General features: G+C 40.5%; 1 protein-coding gene across 1 annotated transcript; it reads right to left on the bottom strand.

The window, feature by feature from the left end:
- Positions 1–2697: 2697 nt before the first annotated feature.
- On the bottom strand, positions 2698–16850 carry rerglb (RERG/RAS-like b). Its single transcript, XM_034686209.1, has 5 exons — positions 16799–16850; positions 10719–10775; positions 9231–9304; positions 6224–6372; positions 2698–4051 (listed from the first exon to the last, which is right to left on the bottom strand). The coding sequence occupies exons 1-5, from the start codon at positions 16848–16850 to the stop codon at positions 3766–3768; spliced, it is 618 nt and encodes a 205-aa protein (XP_034542100.1). The 3' UTR covers positions 2698–3765.
- Between the last annotated feature and the right edge of the window lie 1323 nt (positions 16851–18173).

Below are 18173 nucleotides of genomic sequence, written 5' to 3'. Positions count from 1 at the left end.
TCTGACAGAAAGAGAATGCACCAATGATTTTCAAAATAAAAGTCTGTAACATGAAAATTATTCATGAATCATCATTACTATAAGTCAGACTGATAAAAGAAAAATTCAATATCTGTTCCTGCCAATCACAGCTATGTCCGATTTGGAATTTCAAAAATAAATGTATATGCTACATGTCCAAAGGTTTTTATTTTGAAATTCCAAATCAGATATAGCTGTGATTGGCAGGAACACATTTTGAGGTGTTGTCTTATCAGTGTGAATAATAATATTTGAGTGGAAACAGGGTTGATAATGTCAGATATACTGCATATTAATTCAATGGCTGTTGCACATCTTCACATTACAGATGTGTTTTATTTTGAAAATCTTTGGTAAAGTCCTTTTCCTTCAGACTCTGCCGTTTGTAAATTTGTTCCTGGAAAAATGTTCTGTCTTTTTTAAAAGTGTTTCTGATTTTGTAAAATTGTTTTCCATCCATCCGGCCATTATCTTGACCGCTTACCTCGTACGGGGTCACGGGGGGGTGGAGTCAATCCCAGCTGACTTGAAGGCAGGGTCCACCCTGGACAGGTTGCTAACCCATAAACATTTTTTGTTCTTGGTAAAAGTGTTTGATGTCATTTTGTTTTATAAAATGTAAAAATGTTTTCCAAAATTGCAAATTTGTCTCCAACTCTGTAAAAGTATTTCATCCTTTGTAAATTTGCATTGCACTTCCCAGCCACCGTAGTTCTTTAACTGTTCCTCCTGGCAGGATTCTCCTCAAGGGAACACATGTGAAATAGAAATTGATTGTTTTTTTGAAATCTTGATTTAAAGGATGAATATCTTTTAAAGGTAATGATCAATAGTTGAAAAGCCATAACACACAAAAAGGCTGCAGGCCATCCCTCCAACAAAAAAACAACTGGATGGGAAATTGACCGTTACATTAAGATGTTGCTGTGATCAATATTTAAAATAATGGACTAATCATTCAGTGTGGCAATAAAATGCAACATGTCATATACTGTTTGGCATTAAAATACATTGTTTTTGAGTTATGTTCTAGGTGGATAATAATGATATCTTAGTTACAGAGGCTTCTTGAATCCTTCGTTATGAGTCAGTTATTATTAAAGGTGCACAAAAGAGGAAAAACAGCCAAAGGAAGCTGACAAAGTTGATTCATTTGCTCAAAAACTGTATAAATGATCTATTTTTAGGTTTATATGCATGATAACTTTTGCAACAAAAGGTATAAAGGTGAGAAAAATCACCTTAAATATAAATGCCTCCAGTGAAAGTAGCACCTGATTCTGTTCAGTTTCTCTCATGTGCTCCTTTCCTTGCTCACTCTCATTTATCTCTATAATTTGAATTGATTGGAGTGTAATAGGTCAGGCCCCCTGAGCAGGAAATCATTAAAAAGCAGAAAAAAAACACACATAATGATGTTTGGATAACTGTGCTGCCATCTAGTGGAGACTTTAGGAACATCTCTTTATTTTGATTCAGCTTAATAGTCCATATCTCACTTCTCCTGCCTCTAAGCGGCTATTTTTAGACTCCATACACAGGAAATTCCTAATTTCTCTGGCTGCTTTAGTCCTCTAATTAAAGTTCAGCTCAAAAGGAAACCGCTCACCCCTCCGAGGAACCAAAACAGACGACTTATTAAGCAATGTTTGGCTTTAATTTCCTCTGGAACAGCTGATGTTTTTACAGCATTCACAAAAAAAGACACATTTTTCTTCATAACGCTGCATGTTATGTTTCAGGATGTGTGGTACATTCTTCTGTATGTGGTGACATAACAGGGTTTAAGAAGAGGAACAGTGCAGCTGGATGAGTTCATGCCCTTAAACGGTGTGTGTGTGTTTTTTAGAAAGTTTGTTGAGATCACATTCAAGACATTTTTTAATTTGGACTCTGAAACACCTAATAAATAATTATTAAATTTACCAATTAATGCATGCACCATACGAAACATTGCTGTCTTACTGTAAATATTGCCTTTAATTAGACATATTACAATCAAAATATAATAAGCAACTATAAACAAACACTATGGCTTTCTTAGAGTAGTATTACAACAACATTATTACAATATGAAGTTAATAAAAGTGTCACTAAAATGTTTATTAACTGGCTTATCTGAAGACTCGTTCCAAACAGAGCAGGTCTAGACCGTACTCTATGTTCTATTATTAACAAAGACCCAACATCAAGACAGGATAAGATCCAGTCCCATCTTACAGACAGGACTCAGTCTGATCTCATCTTAATCCACCATGAGCAGAGCACTTTGCAGCATTCAGCAAGTTACAGTGGCAAGGACAAACTTCCTTTATCCATGATAAATAAAAATCATCCACTAGATCTTCAAATCTGCAGACGTGGGGAGTAAAACCGACCTTTGTGTTTATTAAGACAGCCTGCAACTAGCATGCCTCCCTCCTAAGCTCCTTGTTAGCACACATTTGTGCAGGGAATGAAAAACGGAGGAGGGATTCAGTATTATTTTATACAGTCTATGGGCTGAACAAGCTCCGAGCTCTGACTCCGTGACCGACCGGATATTGTTGTTACGTAACAAAAACACAGAAGTCTGAAACGGCTCGTTTCACACACATTTACAGAAAGGTGGAGAAATCAGAACAGGGGCAGAATGGATTTTTTTCATTCTCGGGGGGTTTGTAGACATGCCAGGGAAACATATTTCAGGTAGAGAACCATGAAAAAGTCCATTTTGCATGATATGTCACCTTTAAAAGACGATTGTCCAAGCTCTGCCCTGGGTACATAAATCGTGAGTTAGGGCCATGCTTCGAAAACTATTCACTCATAGCAGTGAGAGTTCACTTTCCACCACAAAGTCTGGCCTAAAAGGTTCAATTTAGTTAGCCACGTGTCGGCTAGCTCCGTTCAAATGTCACTCAATTGGCCACGCCCCTACAAGCTTTAATATCATTTCAAAAAATGAGTTGTGTAAAATTCTCCTCATAAGTAGCAAAATATTTCTTTTATTTTTAGGACCAGGGTGAAAAATGTTCATAACTGCTGTAAAGTTTTAATATGGAGCTTAATGAGGATTAACTCACTTTTGGAGCCAGCCTCAAGTGGCCACTTGAGGAACTGCAGTTTTTCACACTTTTATTTTTTTTTTTTTTTTAAGTTATATTTTTTGGGCTTTGATACATTCATTTATTTACAGAGAGGACAGCGGATATGGTAGGAAACTGGGAAAGAGTGGGGGAATGACATGCGAGAAAAGCTGTAATCGAACATGGGCCACCCGCTATCTGGGCAGCTTAACCATGAGGCTAAATCCACGCCTGTAATTATTTCAAGGAATAGACTTATCTCCTGATTCTCATCCTTCTTATCCCATCATGCTCATGAGTACAGCTCATTAAACTATCTTGCCTTTTATTATCCATCCCCTCACAACCCCTTCTTTCTGTCCTTTCTTTATATACTAAAGCCCTTATCAACATTCACATGCTTTGTTTGATCACAACTACATGATTCCTTCTTTTAAAATTGCAAAGAAGTATATTTGACACAAAACTATGAGTACCTAACTGTGAAAGATGAGTGACAGAAAATATTTGCTGTAAATGTGGAAGCTTCAGACCAAAACACACCATCCAAAACTTTCCCATAACCTCTCATGTTGCTCCCGGTGTCGGTCTGCAGACACAGCTTGTAACCTCTTGGCCAGTTCCCCCTTTAAAAAGGGTCCACACTTAATCTCCCTGTATCTCTCTGTCTGGGACTTCACACTGACTTCCTCCTCTTGCCGAACACATTGTTGATGAGCTTGGCCATGGACTTGGAGCCGCTGTAGCGTCGTCGGTCGGCTCTGTACTTCAGGTGATCCATGGTTTGCCGGATGAGCTGGGTGAACAGGTTGGCGATGTCTTGGTAGCTCTCGGCCGCTGAGACCTCCTGGAAGTGGCAGCGGTTCTCCTGAGCCAGGTAGCGGCCCTCTTCCTCGCGGACCTGCCGGGCGTGACACAGGTCCTGTTTGTTACCCACCAGACACACAGGAACCTCCATGTCCCTGAAACAAAGAGAGGGAGAGAGAGATGTGAGTGTGGGTGGCGAGTTTCTGAGAAAGTTTCACTCTGCATGGGGCTGATTTTTATCTTAATCCTCTCCAACTCGGCTGGACTCTTCCTGGAACATTCTCATTTGACTCACAGAACTTTATTCACTTTGTTACAAAGGTCCAAACTTTTAACCACTGAAAACTCACATGGTGGCCATTTTCCTTTGGTGTCATGCTGAGGGTGGGAAGCTCAAATGTCAATCTTATATATATAAAGCGCCAAATCACAACAAATGTTACCTCAAGACTCTTTCCAAACAGAGCAGGTCTAGACTGTACTCTATGTTCCATTATTAACAAAGACCCAACAACAAGACAGGATAAGATCCAGTCCCATCTTACAGACAGGACTCAGTCTGATCTCATCTTAATCCACCATGAGCAGAGCACTTTGCAGCATTTAGCAAGTTACAGTGGCAAGGACAAACTTCCTTTAACAGGCAGAAACCTCCAGCAAGACCAGACTCATGTTAGACACACATCTGCTGAGACCGTGTTGGAGAGAGGGATAGAGGGAGATGAAGAGAGAGAGAGATGATAGTGGTGAGACGGATAGTAGTAGTTGTAGCAGCTGGAGTCTGGCACATCCACAGCAGCAGGCCAGAGCAAACCTACGGGACAAGGGAGCTCAAGGACTCCAGAAAGGTCTATGGTTAGTAACTTTAATGGGACAGGAAGAGTTAAAGTAAGAGACAGGCAGAGAGAGGAGAGAGAGCGGATCCCAGTGGCAAGGACAAACTTCCTTTAACAGGCAGAAACCTCCAGCAGGACCAGACTCATGTTAAACACACATCTGCTAAGACCGAGTTGGAGAGAGGGATAGAGGGAGATGAAGAGAGAGAGAGATGATAGTGATGAGACGATAGTAGTAGCTCCTGCCGCTTGAGTCAAGCACTTCCATAGTGTCCGTCTACTGCAGCAACTGAGAGGAACCTACGAGACAAGGGAGCTCAGGGACTCCAGAAAGGTCTATGGTTTGGAACTTTAATGGGATAGGGAGAGTTAAAGTAAGTGACAGGCAGAGAGAGGAGAGAGATAGGATCCCAGTGGGTCAGTAGCAGCATAACTAAGAGCTGGTCCAAGCCTGATCCAGCTCTAACTATAAGGTTTATTAAAAAAAAGGAAAGTTTGAAGCCTACTCTTAAAAGTAGAGAGGGTGTCTGCCTCCTGGACCCTGACTGGTAGATGATACCAAAGGAGAGGGGTTTGATAACTGAAGGCTCGACTTCCCATAGTAAGCTATAGTGGCAAACTTCCTTTAACAGGCAGAAACCTCCAGCAGGACCAGACTCATGTTAGACACACATCTGCTGAGACCGTGTTGGAGAGAGGGATTGAGGAAGATTTAAAGAGGGAGAGTGGTGAGTGTCTTTGTCAGCTAATCCTATTTGATTTAAACTCTCATATAAACAAGAGAGTCAAATATCTCCCGTCTTTATCTCCATTAAGACTCCCTCCCATAAATCTCTTCCCTCCTCGTTATTAAAGGCTTTGGCACGAGGCAGACCACCTGATGGAGGGTTTTTTATGAGAAAACTAAATTTACTAGATGCCGTCAGGTTTGAGGGCGAATATCTAACACCTTATCACGAGTCAGTGTTCAGTTTTATTGTTGTTCAGACCTCCAGGACGCCTCAGTTTTAACAGATTGAGGATCTTTGTTCAGTTTCAGGGAAGTTTTACAGACTGCTTTATATAAATTCTATGAAATTAACACATTAAAACCTTTAGATTAACATAAAATAGTGATAGTAGTCTGTTTTTGTTGTGAGATAGGAATATTTGTTGCATGAAGTAATAACTCTACAAAAAAGTCCTTGTTTGAACTGATAACGTCAGATTCTTAGTTGAATTTTAACACATTCCTGCCATCGTTTCCACTTAATCTGAACCTTATAAGCCGCACATGGCCTCTAAGTCAAAGACAATATTCACACATCTCTTCAGCCTCAGCACAGGATACGGTTTGCGTTACATCATCCAGATCAAATTGTGGAAAAAGTCTGAAATAATGATCCTGCAGCTGCTCTGATCCTCCATGTTTTAATTTACTAAACCCCCCTGCGCTGGCTTGCAGCAGTTTTTCCCAGATAAATATACCCTCACTGTGTTCTTTTGTCTGACCCTTTGCAGTTGTCCATGCGCGCCTCCCGAATCTGCCTCATGATGTTCTTGGCGTTGATGAAGGAGGTGCGGTCGCTGATGTTGTACACCACCACAAAGCCGTCCGCCCAATCCACCGGCTCCTCCAGAATACACCTGGTCCCCGAGCTCTGCCAAGGACAGCACAGCACCCACATGCTTTATTATAGCATACAATATGAAATTCAGTTTCCACAGTGTGTAGCCTAAAGTTCCTGTATGACTCAAGACTTCAGAGACAAAATACTCCTTACTCTTTAAATCGGAGTATTTAGGCTAAAGCTGCGTTTCCACCGAAAGTACCAAGAACTTCAAATCCCAGTTATTCTGAAGATCTTAAAAAGTTCCTCTTCTTTTCTAGCAAGGTCTGAAAACATTAGACTGCTTCAGAAAGGTCACACCTTCAAATATTGAATCATTGAACTCCAACACATTCAGGAAATCAAATCACTTCCTGTTCTGTTGGTCCCCTGAATGCTGTGAGGGTTCAACCAATCAGAAGTGCTCATCCCTGTTTTCCATCAGGGTTAAGGAAAAAGGGTAGGAAAAGACAAAGGGGGTACATTTTAGGGACTTTTCAACTGCAACAAGGGTCCCAGTACTATCAGAAAGTCTAAAGTGTAAACATTACAATGCTGTAAAATCATTCACTGACAGCCGAGCTGTGTTGAGCCACTGCAGCAGAATCTAAAAGTTAAGGAGCTTGGTTGGAACTCAAAAAGTTCCTCATCCCTGGAAAAAGTCCCTGCGGTGGAAATGGAATCCTAATTGTAAGCATTTAAGCTGTATATGAAAAGATTCATACATATTGAAACCACAGCAGGTCTAATCCCGTCCTTATTTATAATCTATATTCCTTCAGAGCTCCAAGAACAAAACACCTTTCAGTGCTCGGCTTTAACCTTCATGGGGATCCGTTCTCCTACAGTGAGTCTGGACTGACTGAGTAAAAGTTAAAGCTGTATAGATGTTATATGAAGTGCTTTTACATGCAAGGTGGAGTACTGTTAAAGCTCCTGTGAGGAGTCCTTTGCTGGTTTTAAACCTGACTGAAATTGCCTTTTCATAAGGTACAAAGCAAAAGAGACCATAATCAACAAGTTATATCATTTCTATTTTGTTATTTTCAACACCTGAAACTGCTGCTGGAGGGTAGGTGTCAGATGAAGTGATTAACTACAGTCTTTGTTTACATTTTACACAACAAAAAATCTCAATTGGTACTACATTTGACTGTAAAAAAAACAGTAGGATGAAATGTTTCATCAGAAAACATTACTTGACACACAAACAGGACAAAATCAATACAGCAATTTTCCAGTTTTGCCACAGGGGGCGCCAAAATAAGCAGAAATGTACCTCATTTTAGTTAACAGAAATATAAGGTCAGACGGTGTAGAAGTAGTATAAAATCACATCCTCTCCTTGTCAAGTTGTTGTGGCACAAGGCAGGCATGCAGAATGTAAAGAGTATGAGGTCACTTGAGTTTTATTTATTTAATTGTTTATTTATTTAGAATGTATTCATTTATTCTTTCCATTTTTTTTATTTTGTATGTATGATTTCTTCTTTTGTTTCTTCTTTTTTTTTAATGTATTTAATTCTTCATTTTTATGCTTAATTTTTATTTTGTATCTATGTATTAATTTTTATTTATTTATTATTTTCTATTTTCTATTTTTACTTTTGGACTATGGACTTTTTTTAATGATCTATTTGTGCATGAGTTGTGCCTCTGAGTCTTATGGCTGCACAGTTTTTCTGTGTTGTATTGGGACTGTTTTTAATCAAAACGTTCTTAATTAAAAAAAACAAAATGTTCAAATGTATGAACATAATATTTAATTTATTGTATACCTGTGACACGCACCAAGCCTACAACCAGTGTGACGAGGACTGTAGCCTCTGTACATGGGATGCATGCTCCACTAATTGATCTATACCCAGGTCTTAATCACTGCTGTCCCATTTCATCCATTATGCTGTTTCTGTCCAGTCCAGTGTGAGGACACGTGCAGAGCAAGAAAAAGAACGACTTCTGATGACCTTGCAGACATAAACAATGTAGGAGGACAAGAGGCCTGAGGACATGTCTGCTGTAAAAACCTCTTCCACCTCTCCCTTTATTGACTCCATAGTTCTTTAAGCGGTGCAGGTCAGGAGGGCAGGACATGAGCGAGTGTTTTTATGAAAGAGTGAGTGTTACAGCGAGCTTATCCCTCAAAGACAATGAGCAGCTCTTGTCCTGCTGAAAAGGTATTCTAATAAAAACCCTAACTCTGCAGTAAAAGGCCTCTCAGCTCTTCAGACAGAAGACAGCAGGTTACATGGCTCTGTTCTTCAAAGAGGCAGCCGTTTGGCACACATCGCACGGAGATATTCTCATAAAGCCTGCAGATTCCAAACTCTAAGTGCCGTATGGATCGTACACGTGCCGGCCAAAGGTAAACATCTGACGGCGGTTCATTCGGGGTCGTAGCATGTGCTGCCGATTCTCCAAAGAGACTCAAAGCAGTGTGGTTTTTACTGCTGCAAGACATTGTTCGGCTTTCACCTCAGCTGGAGGGTGAATTCAGACATTTCTTCCATACTTGGGCTTTCAAAACTCCTTCAACCACAGTGAATAAATCTTAACATAATTCTGAAAATGGGAGCGCTTAACTTTCCCTTCGAGTTCTGGAGAGACGAGGTTTCTCTTCCAACACTTGATTTATCGACATAGTTGAGAAAAAAAAGATATGATTGGTCAAATAAAGACCTGATCATCATAAATCTAATAAAGCTCCAGTGTATGAAACCGTCAAACTGACAGCTTTAGTGTATTTTCTTGAAAAGTAATCATCTGTATCAGATTCTCATTTGTTTAACTTATCTGTACGGAGGATCGAGGAGGGAGACAGAGAGGGGCCTCAAACAGGACGTCTGCTTTTCTAATAAAGGTTTTGGAAACAATGTGGCGATAATAAGAGTGTGGCTGATGAGACGTACCTCTGAGCAGGGGTCAAAGACTTCCAGATTCAGCTGTCTGCCATCGATCGACAGTCTTTTGTGGTACAGGGAATCTGGAACGAAGAAAAGGAACACTCTTATTCAACAAGTCTACAAAATATAAGATCTCTATGTATTTAAATACCTATTTATATCTTAATTAAGCTAATTGGCTTATATGAAGCTGTCCCTTTAAGCCACAAACCTACAGATCACTACCAGGAACAGCGTTTTAGCATCTTTCAGCTCGTTGTTTTGGTTCACTAACTCCAACTTTACTGTTTTTATTTCTCCAGATTTTGAAGCTCTGGTACACAAAAATCAGGGTCTTGCTTCAATCCGATAGGCACTCTGCAAATCCCCTCAGGTAGTATAGATACAGGCATGACGGGCATCTCTGACTTTGCCTCCCCTTGCTTAGAAATTGGTGTTGTGGGCAGCTTCTCCTTCTTGGGCTGCACAATGCTGGCGTAGTTAGGAAGGGGCTTCTTGGTGTCAGTCTTGCAGCTTGGGTCCCAGGGCAGCATGATCTTTACCTCAATGTAGGATGTAGTTGACGGGGTCTCAGCTGTGCATCATCAGGCTGTCCTCAGACTCAAATGACTCGGCCCTCTGACCTCTCAGCTTGCTAGACACAACAACCTCACAACCCTTGGCTTCACTCTCGATGATGAACCTCACAGTTTGTAGCACAGAGACTGCATGAGCGATGGCACACAAGTGGCTCAATGCTCTCCTAAAGGAAGCCAAACCACCTCAGGACTATAGCAATGAAAACCTGGATCTGACGGCTCTTCCCTCCAGGAATGATCAGAAATGATGATTCCAGAGCTGGTTGGCCAACCTCAGCAAGCTCACCAATCAATAACTTGTTCAGTTTGGCCTTAAAGATCATCTAAGACAAAGTTCCTCTTCTTTAAGATTTGCACCGCCATCTTCAACTCCAACTTTACTTTTTGCACTTCACTCTGACGTTGAAGACAAACTTTAGGTGGCTTAAGAGACACTTGAATTCAGTGTTTGGCCATTGTTTGAGAATAAGCTGAGCAGAAAGAGGGTTAAAATGTGGACTGCATTGATTATTGGCTGGAAAAAAATCTATAGAATGATAATTTTTCATTTTCTGTGTGTTGATAAGAAACATTGGTCCACAGACCAACAAGGTGTGAATACTGTTTTTAAAGGGTCCACTGATTCAAAGTGACAAAATGAGAGGTTAATATGATTTTGATATATATGAGTGGTAAGTCTGCTTAATATCTTTAAACACAAGATGCAACATGCTTTACATCAAACAACAGTCCAAAAACACCAAACAAAGAACACCAAAGAAGCTTTTAAAAATGCCTTAAATATAAAAAGCATCCAACAACACATGAAAAGGTGAAATACATATGATTCCAGGAGTGCTCCAGCTCTCATCACTGGATTTATTCTCAAACCAAACAGTGATCAAATCCTCCATTCATCAAATCTGGGAACACTTACTGGCATTGGAGGCGTATTCACCGATGAAGCGCCGGGTCAGGAACCGTACGAGTACAGCTGAAAGAAAAGAGACGGAATGAAAACCCACAAAATGACTCATGGCATCATTACACTCTCATGCCTCACAGGTGGCAGCACTGGGGGTAAAATGACCCTGATTTGCTCCCGCAGGCGGATCACACTGCCAACTCTGTCTGGGATTGTAGCGGAGAAACTTTAGCCTCACTTTAAAGAGGCTGCGTGGCTTTCTTTGGACGACCTGTGTGCGTATGTGGCAACATGCACGGTTATATTTCCCCCTCTGCCACATCTCCAGACTGCCAGCTGCACATTAAATCCCCCACTTTTGGTCCTCATGTCAATCAGTTACAATTAAAGGCTGAAGTTTCAAGTGCTGAATGCTTGAGGTTTGTTGCTGTTGGTGGTCGTGGCCTCTGAAGGGGTAATACTTTGTTTTAAGGGTCATACAAATATGGATATGGCCTCCCAAGTTAGTCATGAGGTCCTCAAACATAGGTGCATGTTGAAGTCAGTGTAGTGTCGCTCTAAACATGATGTTTGAGTCTAACCAGAGGATCCATATGAGTTCATAGTACCCCTCTAGAACACTACGCTCCCAACATACAGGCCTGCTCGTTGTACCTAAAGTCTCTAAAAGTAGTATGGGAGGTAGAGCCTTCAGTTATCAGGCACCTCTCCTTTGGAATCATCTCCCAGTCAGGGTATGGGAGGCAGACACCCTCTCTACTTTTAAGAGTAGGGTTCAAACTTTCCTTATTGATAAAGCTTCTAGTTAGAGCTGGATCAGGCTTGGACCAGGTCTTATTTATGCTGCTATAGGCTTACACTGACACACTGGAATCCCCTCTCTCTTACTTTAACTCTTCCTGTCCCATTAAAGTTACTAACCATAGACCTTTCTGGAGTCCTTGAGCTCCCTTGTCCCGTAGGTTTGCTCTGGCCTGCTGCCGTGGACGTGCCAGACTCCAGCTGCTACAACTAATACTATCCGCCTCCCCACTATCATCTCTCTCTCTCTTCATCTCCCTCTATCCCTCTCTCCAACACGGTCTCAGCAGATGTGTGTCTAACATGAGTCTGGTCCTGCTGGAGGTTTCTGCCTGTTAAAGGAAGTTTGTCCTTGCTGGGGGGAACTGACACACTAGGATCCTGTCTTTCTCTCTCTCTTCTCTCTCTGCCTGTCTCTTACTTTAACTCTTCCTGTCCCATTAAAGTTACTAACCACAGACCTTTCTGGAGTCCCTGAGCTCCCTTGTCCCGTAGGTTTACTGTGGACGTGCTAGACTCCAGCTGGTACAACTACTACTATCCATCTCATCACTATCATCTCTCTCTCTCTTCCTCTCCCTCTATCCCTCTCTCCAACACGGTCTCAGCAGATGTGTGTCTAACATGAGTCTGGTCCTGCTGGAGGTTTCTGCCTGTTAAAGGAAGTTTGTCCTTGCCACTGTAACTTGCTAAATGCTGCAAAGTGCTCTGCTCATGGTGGATTAAGATGAGATCAGACTGAGTCCTGTCTGTAAGATGGGACTGGATCTTATCCTGTCTTGATGTTGGGTCTTTGTTAATAATAGAACATATAGTATGGTCTAGACCTGCAGTTCCTTCAGTGTCCACTTGAGGGTCGGTCCAAAAAGGAAAACATTAAAACGAGAGTTTTGCAGTGAAAGCAACAAGCGGAGAAGCCTGAAGCAGGAGAACATATAAAAAAGCCACACATGGACATGCAGCCTCCAGAGCCTTCAGCATCTCCACAGTAACAGCTCTGCCTCACTGCCAGGACTGTGAGAGTGGAGACGTCCCATTGTTTTATGGAGCTTAACCTCAGCACAGAGCCAAGCAGACTGAACACTGATAAAAAAACAACGAGACCCCTCGCAGCAACAAGGGTCCTGTAACTCCTCCCGCTCTGCTTAAACTGCATTTTTCTCTGAACAAGACGTGGAGTGTGGTCGCGTACAACGCTGAGAGTGTTGGAAAATATGCAGGAGGAATCTTTGGAAGTTGGAATACAGAGCTTTTTCAGATTATCTTTTATGTTATGAGTAAATTTAAGGCAGCAGAGCCTGATAAAAATAATCAAAACCAGAGGAGAAATTGAAGTTTCACAACTCACTGACATCTTATCGTATGTTGTGCTTTCCTTTTCCTTACTTTGTCCTGGCGACATTGAGTTTTAATTTTCCAAACTCTTTCAAAGGCAAGGATTCTCTTCAGGCATGAATACTCTCATTATTCCAGTCAAATCTGTACATATGGAGTCTGTTAATTTAAGTTCGTAATCTACAGAAAATCGCCCTGTGATAGGTTGGCGACCTGTCCAGGGTGTACCCTGCCTTCCGCCCGAAGCCAGCTGGGATAGGCTCCAGCCCCCCGTGACCCCTAACGGGATAAGCGGTCAAGATAATGGATGGATGGATGGATGGATCTACAGAAAATCACACGTCCATCTGCTGCATGTGAGTCTCAGTTATAGAGGCTATACTCTGGCTTACTTCATTAAAAGAAACACTAAAAGGGAAAACTGAATTTCAGGACATCAGGAAGTTTGGAAAACTAGACACTTGGCTTTTAACCCTCTTGTTACCCTCAAATATTACTGAGCTGTGCATTCTTCTATATGTCAGCTCCACCCCTATGTTGTGTGAATCATCAATGTCTTCACAGGACAATATTTCCCACCCCACAGTACAGCAAATATCAATGTACTCATGGGAAAGACCCCCCCCCCCTGCACCCCATGTTGTTTGACCTATCAAAAGTTCTCACCAGACGACAGGTATGGTGATGTCAGGTTAGGACCCTAAAGCAGAGGGAGGTTTTTCTAGATAATGAAATTGCATGTTAAAGGGACCTCAGTATCACGCAAAAACAATCAAAAACAAATTTGTGAAAAGTAGATATTTTTTATGTTTTAAACAGATAAAACAGCCAGGGGTCAAATTGACCCCAAGGAACATGGATGTGTATAAAATGTGTGGAGGAAATTAGAACACATCATCATATTAATTGTTCTGTTTACCCAGTTGTCCCCTTTGAATTAGGAAAAGTCATGAAATATGAAGCAAAGAAAATATATTAAGCATATTTTTAGAGACATTAAACGTTGAATGGGGTCAGCTTGACCCTAAGGATAACAGGAGGGTTAAGCAGGCTGTTTACGGTGAAGTTTTTGATCTAGAGCAGATTTTTATTCACAAATGTTACATTTTTAACAACATTATTTTAAATCAGGCACAGAAAATGCTAATTTGCATGCATTCCCAGTCCCTACATTCCTGTTGTGGGAAATTTTTGCAGTTTCTAACCTGAAATTCTAACCCCACAGCCGTGGAATGACCTGCCTGAGGAAATTGAGGTGGCTGATTCTGTACTATCGTTCAGGTCATTTCTCAAAACGTACTTTAATCAGAGAGAATTACCTGATTTCATTTGATCAAAAGTGTCTTAAACAGGGACCTGTCTTTATTTGTATTTTATTTTTATGTTCTCTTTTTATTGCATTAATTGTATGGTCTTTTTAAATGTTTGTACATTTTGCATCTTTCCTTTGATGCTATTATTTTTATTATTATCATTATTATTATTATTATTATTATTATTATTATTATTATTATTTTATTTTTATTTTTATTTTTATTTTTAATTTAAACTAATTTTTTTATTATTATTTTGCTTAATTTTTTTATTATATTGGGAGTGTTTTTGTCTTGCATGTTTGCAGTCTGAGTGGTCTTCAAAAATTAGCTGCAGACTTTTGGTGCACGCAGGTTGTACAAGCAAAATAAGGCAGAATCCACCCCACTGTCATGCCATCCTGACTCCCATCAGCTTTAATCTGACTGCAATTTATTTCTCTTTACACGCAGATAACTGTTTATGATGAGAAATACATTGTTGTCAAATTAAAGTCAGGAGGTCATGACAGTAGGTTACTCTCTGCCTGCTTTTGCTCTCCGTACACCTGTGTGCAACAAAGTCAGAATCAGAATCAGAATCAGCTTTATTCGCCAAGTATGCTTGAACACACAAGGAATTTGACTTTAGTAAACTGTGCTCTCTTTGTACAAGGCATAAGAATAAGACCTACAATAAAAAATTAAATAAAAATATAATAACAATAACATCAGCTATAAATACAAAGAAACAACAAATAGGCTTGACTAATATGTACAGGCTAAAATAATATGATAAAGTGCAGTGGTGAGTTGCAGAGGTAGTTTTTACATTATAAAAATAGAAGTTAAATAATACAACATCTCTGCTTGGAGAATTGTTGCATTGTATATCTACATGTATATTTACAGAGAGTGTTTCTCTGACAGTCTACTGCTAAACACAAAAAACCTTCCTATACTAAATTCCAAACCCAATTTCAGGTTATAAACTGCAAAAAAAAAATCCCATATCAGAGTTTGTGGGACTGGGAATGCACGCAAATTAACATTTTTGTGCTTAATTTTGAATAACTTTGTTAAATTTGCACCACACTCGGATGAAAACCTGAAAAGATGTTGCCAAACGATGATGAACCAGTTTGAAAGTCTTATAACACAGCTTATTTTTTGCAATACAAGAGGCACGTGAGGGAAATGGGGAAAGGTATTGATTGTTTCATCAGCTGGTATTGACCCTGTTTCTTGTTCTCCACGGACAAAGACACATAATCCCTTTAGTTGTATTTCTGCCTCTTCTGATTGCGGCGTGGATCAAACCGGTTTAGCCGAAACAACATATCAGTTAAAGCGAGTTAAACGTTTGCTATACGCCACGACATCTTCGTCCGAGAGGTTTCCCATTATCCCATTAAGAGCATGTTTTTCACCCAAGTTAATGGAAACACAAGCAATTGAAGTTTCTCAGGATAAAAGCTTCAGCTGACTCAGAGCAGTGACACATGTTAATCCAAAGGTCAATCCACTTTGAGAGAACGGCAGGAAAAAGAAACAGAAAAGTATGTCAGACGGAGGGATGTTATTAATACGGCTGCAAGTGTTTTCTCTTAATGATGTTTGAGTGGATTCAGCAGGTTTCTGAATGTACAAACAGTTTAGGAACAAAGTGGATATTTTGTACACTTCACTTTGTTACTTGAGGTTCTTTTGAGCCATGCAGTTAAGCAAAGAAAGGACATGCACGTGTATCCTAAATGTTTAAAAAGGAGAGAAAGCAAATATCTTAATCCTGCAAACTGTGAGTTTTAAACACACAAGCTCTTCTTTGGTCTCTAATCCAGCATCCTTCATGCTGTTTGAAGATTTTCCTCACAGGCAGACATTGCACTTGAGTTGTTTTACCTCCAATTTGCATCTGAAGTTAATTCAACACACAGTCCCTGCTGATTGATGAGGCCTTTGATGAGACTAAATCCTTTTATTTTGGAGAGCGCTCGAGAAACAGAGGGCATTTGCATCCAATCAAACAGAGCTGTGAGCATAAAATCCCCAAGCTTAGGTGTGTTTTGAATATCTAAATGAAGCAGGTTAAGTTTGTATACGTGCAAGGATTGACATTTAGATCGCTTAGCAGGAAATAACATGAAAAAGAAGACAAACATACTTCTTTTTTAGCTCCTCTGTGTGCAGAAATGCTGCTTTTCTCTATTTATGTTATTTTAAATTGCATTATAATTGTTTTTTGCAGCATTAGTCAGACAAATACAATATTGCACAGCATGACTTCTTAAATTGTGGGTTCTTTGTGGACATTTTCTGCATTTAGTGATGTTTTTTGTGCAAAAAGGACCCTCACAAAGGTGAAAATGATTATTAAATGAGGTAAAAGGCCACACACACAGATCTAAAACCATTACTTGAAAGTTATTTGAGAGATTGATAAGTTATACACTTCCTGTTGAGGTGTTTTTACTCAAACACAGGTAGAAAAGTCTGACATTGATGTTTAAAGTAGCTTTAAAGATTAAAAATCTGCATTTAAAGCACAGATCTTTGTAAGTGTGATTAAAATAAGGACAGCACACAGCACATTGATGCTGATTGAAGAACCACAGGTACTTTTCTGTAGCTGTGTGAAGTAAAGAATCACTTCCAGCCTCTCACCTGATTTCCCGGCCCCCGGGCTCCCCAGCAGGGCCAGCTTGATGTCGTTCATGCCTGCTCTCTGTCAGCTCCTCGGCTCTGTGTTGTATCTGGGATTTGGGTTAACGTCGGCTCACTGAGCGCTCCTTACAGTCCGGGTTGGATGGGAGTACAGGACGGCCCCCCTCTCCTCCTCTTCAAAGAGCTGGTTCACTTTTTAAAGCCGAAAGGGAGAGAGAGGAGAGGAGAGGGGGGGAGGAAACAAGCGCCCCCTTCTTCCCTCTATGTCTGTCTGTGTGCCAAACTCTCCTCCACGCTCTCACACCTCTCTTTTCTCTGTTTTCTCTCTCTCTCTTGTATCCAACAAAGCTCTCTCACCCTCTTTTACCCTCTCAATCCATCTGTTTTCCTTCTTTCTTTCCCCTCCAGCTCACATATATCTCTCTTTTCTGTCCCCCCCCCCCCCTCCTACAAAGAGGTTATTTAAAGGTCACGTCTGACTAAAGCTATTGTGCTGCTCAAACTCTGGCACTGTAACTGTACTCCGGCTGCCATCCACGGACATTAGTGTAATTCTTCATACTGTTATGATATGAAGGCTCATTCCCACCAGGGAGGAGAGATGAATTCATACAATTTTAGGAACGACAGATAAAAAACACACTCATGATAAGCAGGAATAACAAAAACAGACCTTTGAGGGGGTGAAGTCGCCACCTGAAGTTTGTCTTTATGAAGAAATATGGAGACTTGCTTTTTATGATTTCATTTATCAAACTGCAAAAATGTTTACAGAGTCTGCAGAGCTTTTCCTTAACAGTTCATTCACTTAACTTTTCTTATCTGGATTCAAATTAAGCAGCAGTACTGGACATTTGAAGTGATTGATGGTCTTAATAATGCTTCCAAAGTCCAGAAAATCATTAAACAAAGTTAAAGGTGACATATCAGGCTTTTTTCATCGATATATATTGGTCTAAGAGGTCCCCAAAACATGTCTTTAAAGTTTATGCTCAAAAAAACACTTTGAAATCAGATTTTGGTCTGCCTGAAAAACCCTCTTCTTCAGTCCTCCTCAGAATACTCTGTTTTCTCTCTGACCACGCCCCCTCAGGAAGTGGATGTGGCCTCGGCTCTCCAGCACGTTGATCTAATGTTTACATGTTGGCTGAATATATACGGCTGCTCAGAGATCACGTTACTTCAACCCTCTGAATCTGATCCAGAATCTGATCCTGACGGAGAGGCGCCTGTAGCAGGACCTTTCTGAACCATTGGTCACAGATTTAGTGTTTCTTGTTGTTTTATTTATCAGTATGTCGACGTGTGTCTTGGTACACAGCTACTAACATGTAGCTATGTGGCTATGCTAACTAGCGGTAGCACTTATCCATGA

The sequence above is a fragment of the Notolabrus celidotus genome, chromosome 6 (genome assembly GCF_009762535.1).
Source record: "Notolabrus celidotus isolate fNotCel1 chromosome 6, fNotCel1.pri, whole genome shotgun sequence".
Taxonomy (NCBI): Eukaryota; Metazoa; Chordata; class Actinopteri; order Labriformes; family Labridae; genus Notolabrus; species Notolabrus celidotus.
Note: the sequence above shows the minus strand (reverse complement) of the source record. Positions and strands in the feature narration are given on the sequence as shown.

What these genes read in the sequence shown, in the direction of transcription:
- rerglb (XM_034686209.1), bottom strand. Translation starts at nt 16,850, where the DNA reads ATGAACGACATCAAGCTGGCCCTGCTGGGGAGCCCGGGGGCCGGGAAA. An exon ending in TGAATACGCCTCCAATGCCA is followed by an intron (nt 9,305 to 10,718) that starts GTAAGTGTTCCC and finishes TCTTCGTTCCAG; the next exon opens with ATTCCCTGTACCACAAAAGA. An exon ending in TCTTTGACCCCTGCTCAGAG is followed by an intron (nt 6,373 to 9,230) that starts GTACGTCTCATC and finishes TGTCCTTGGCAG; the next exon opens with AGCTCGGGGACCAGGTGTAT.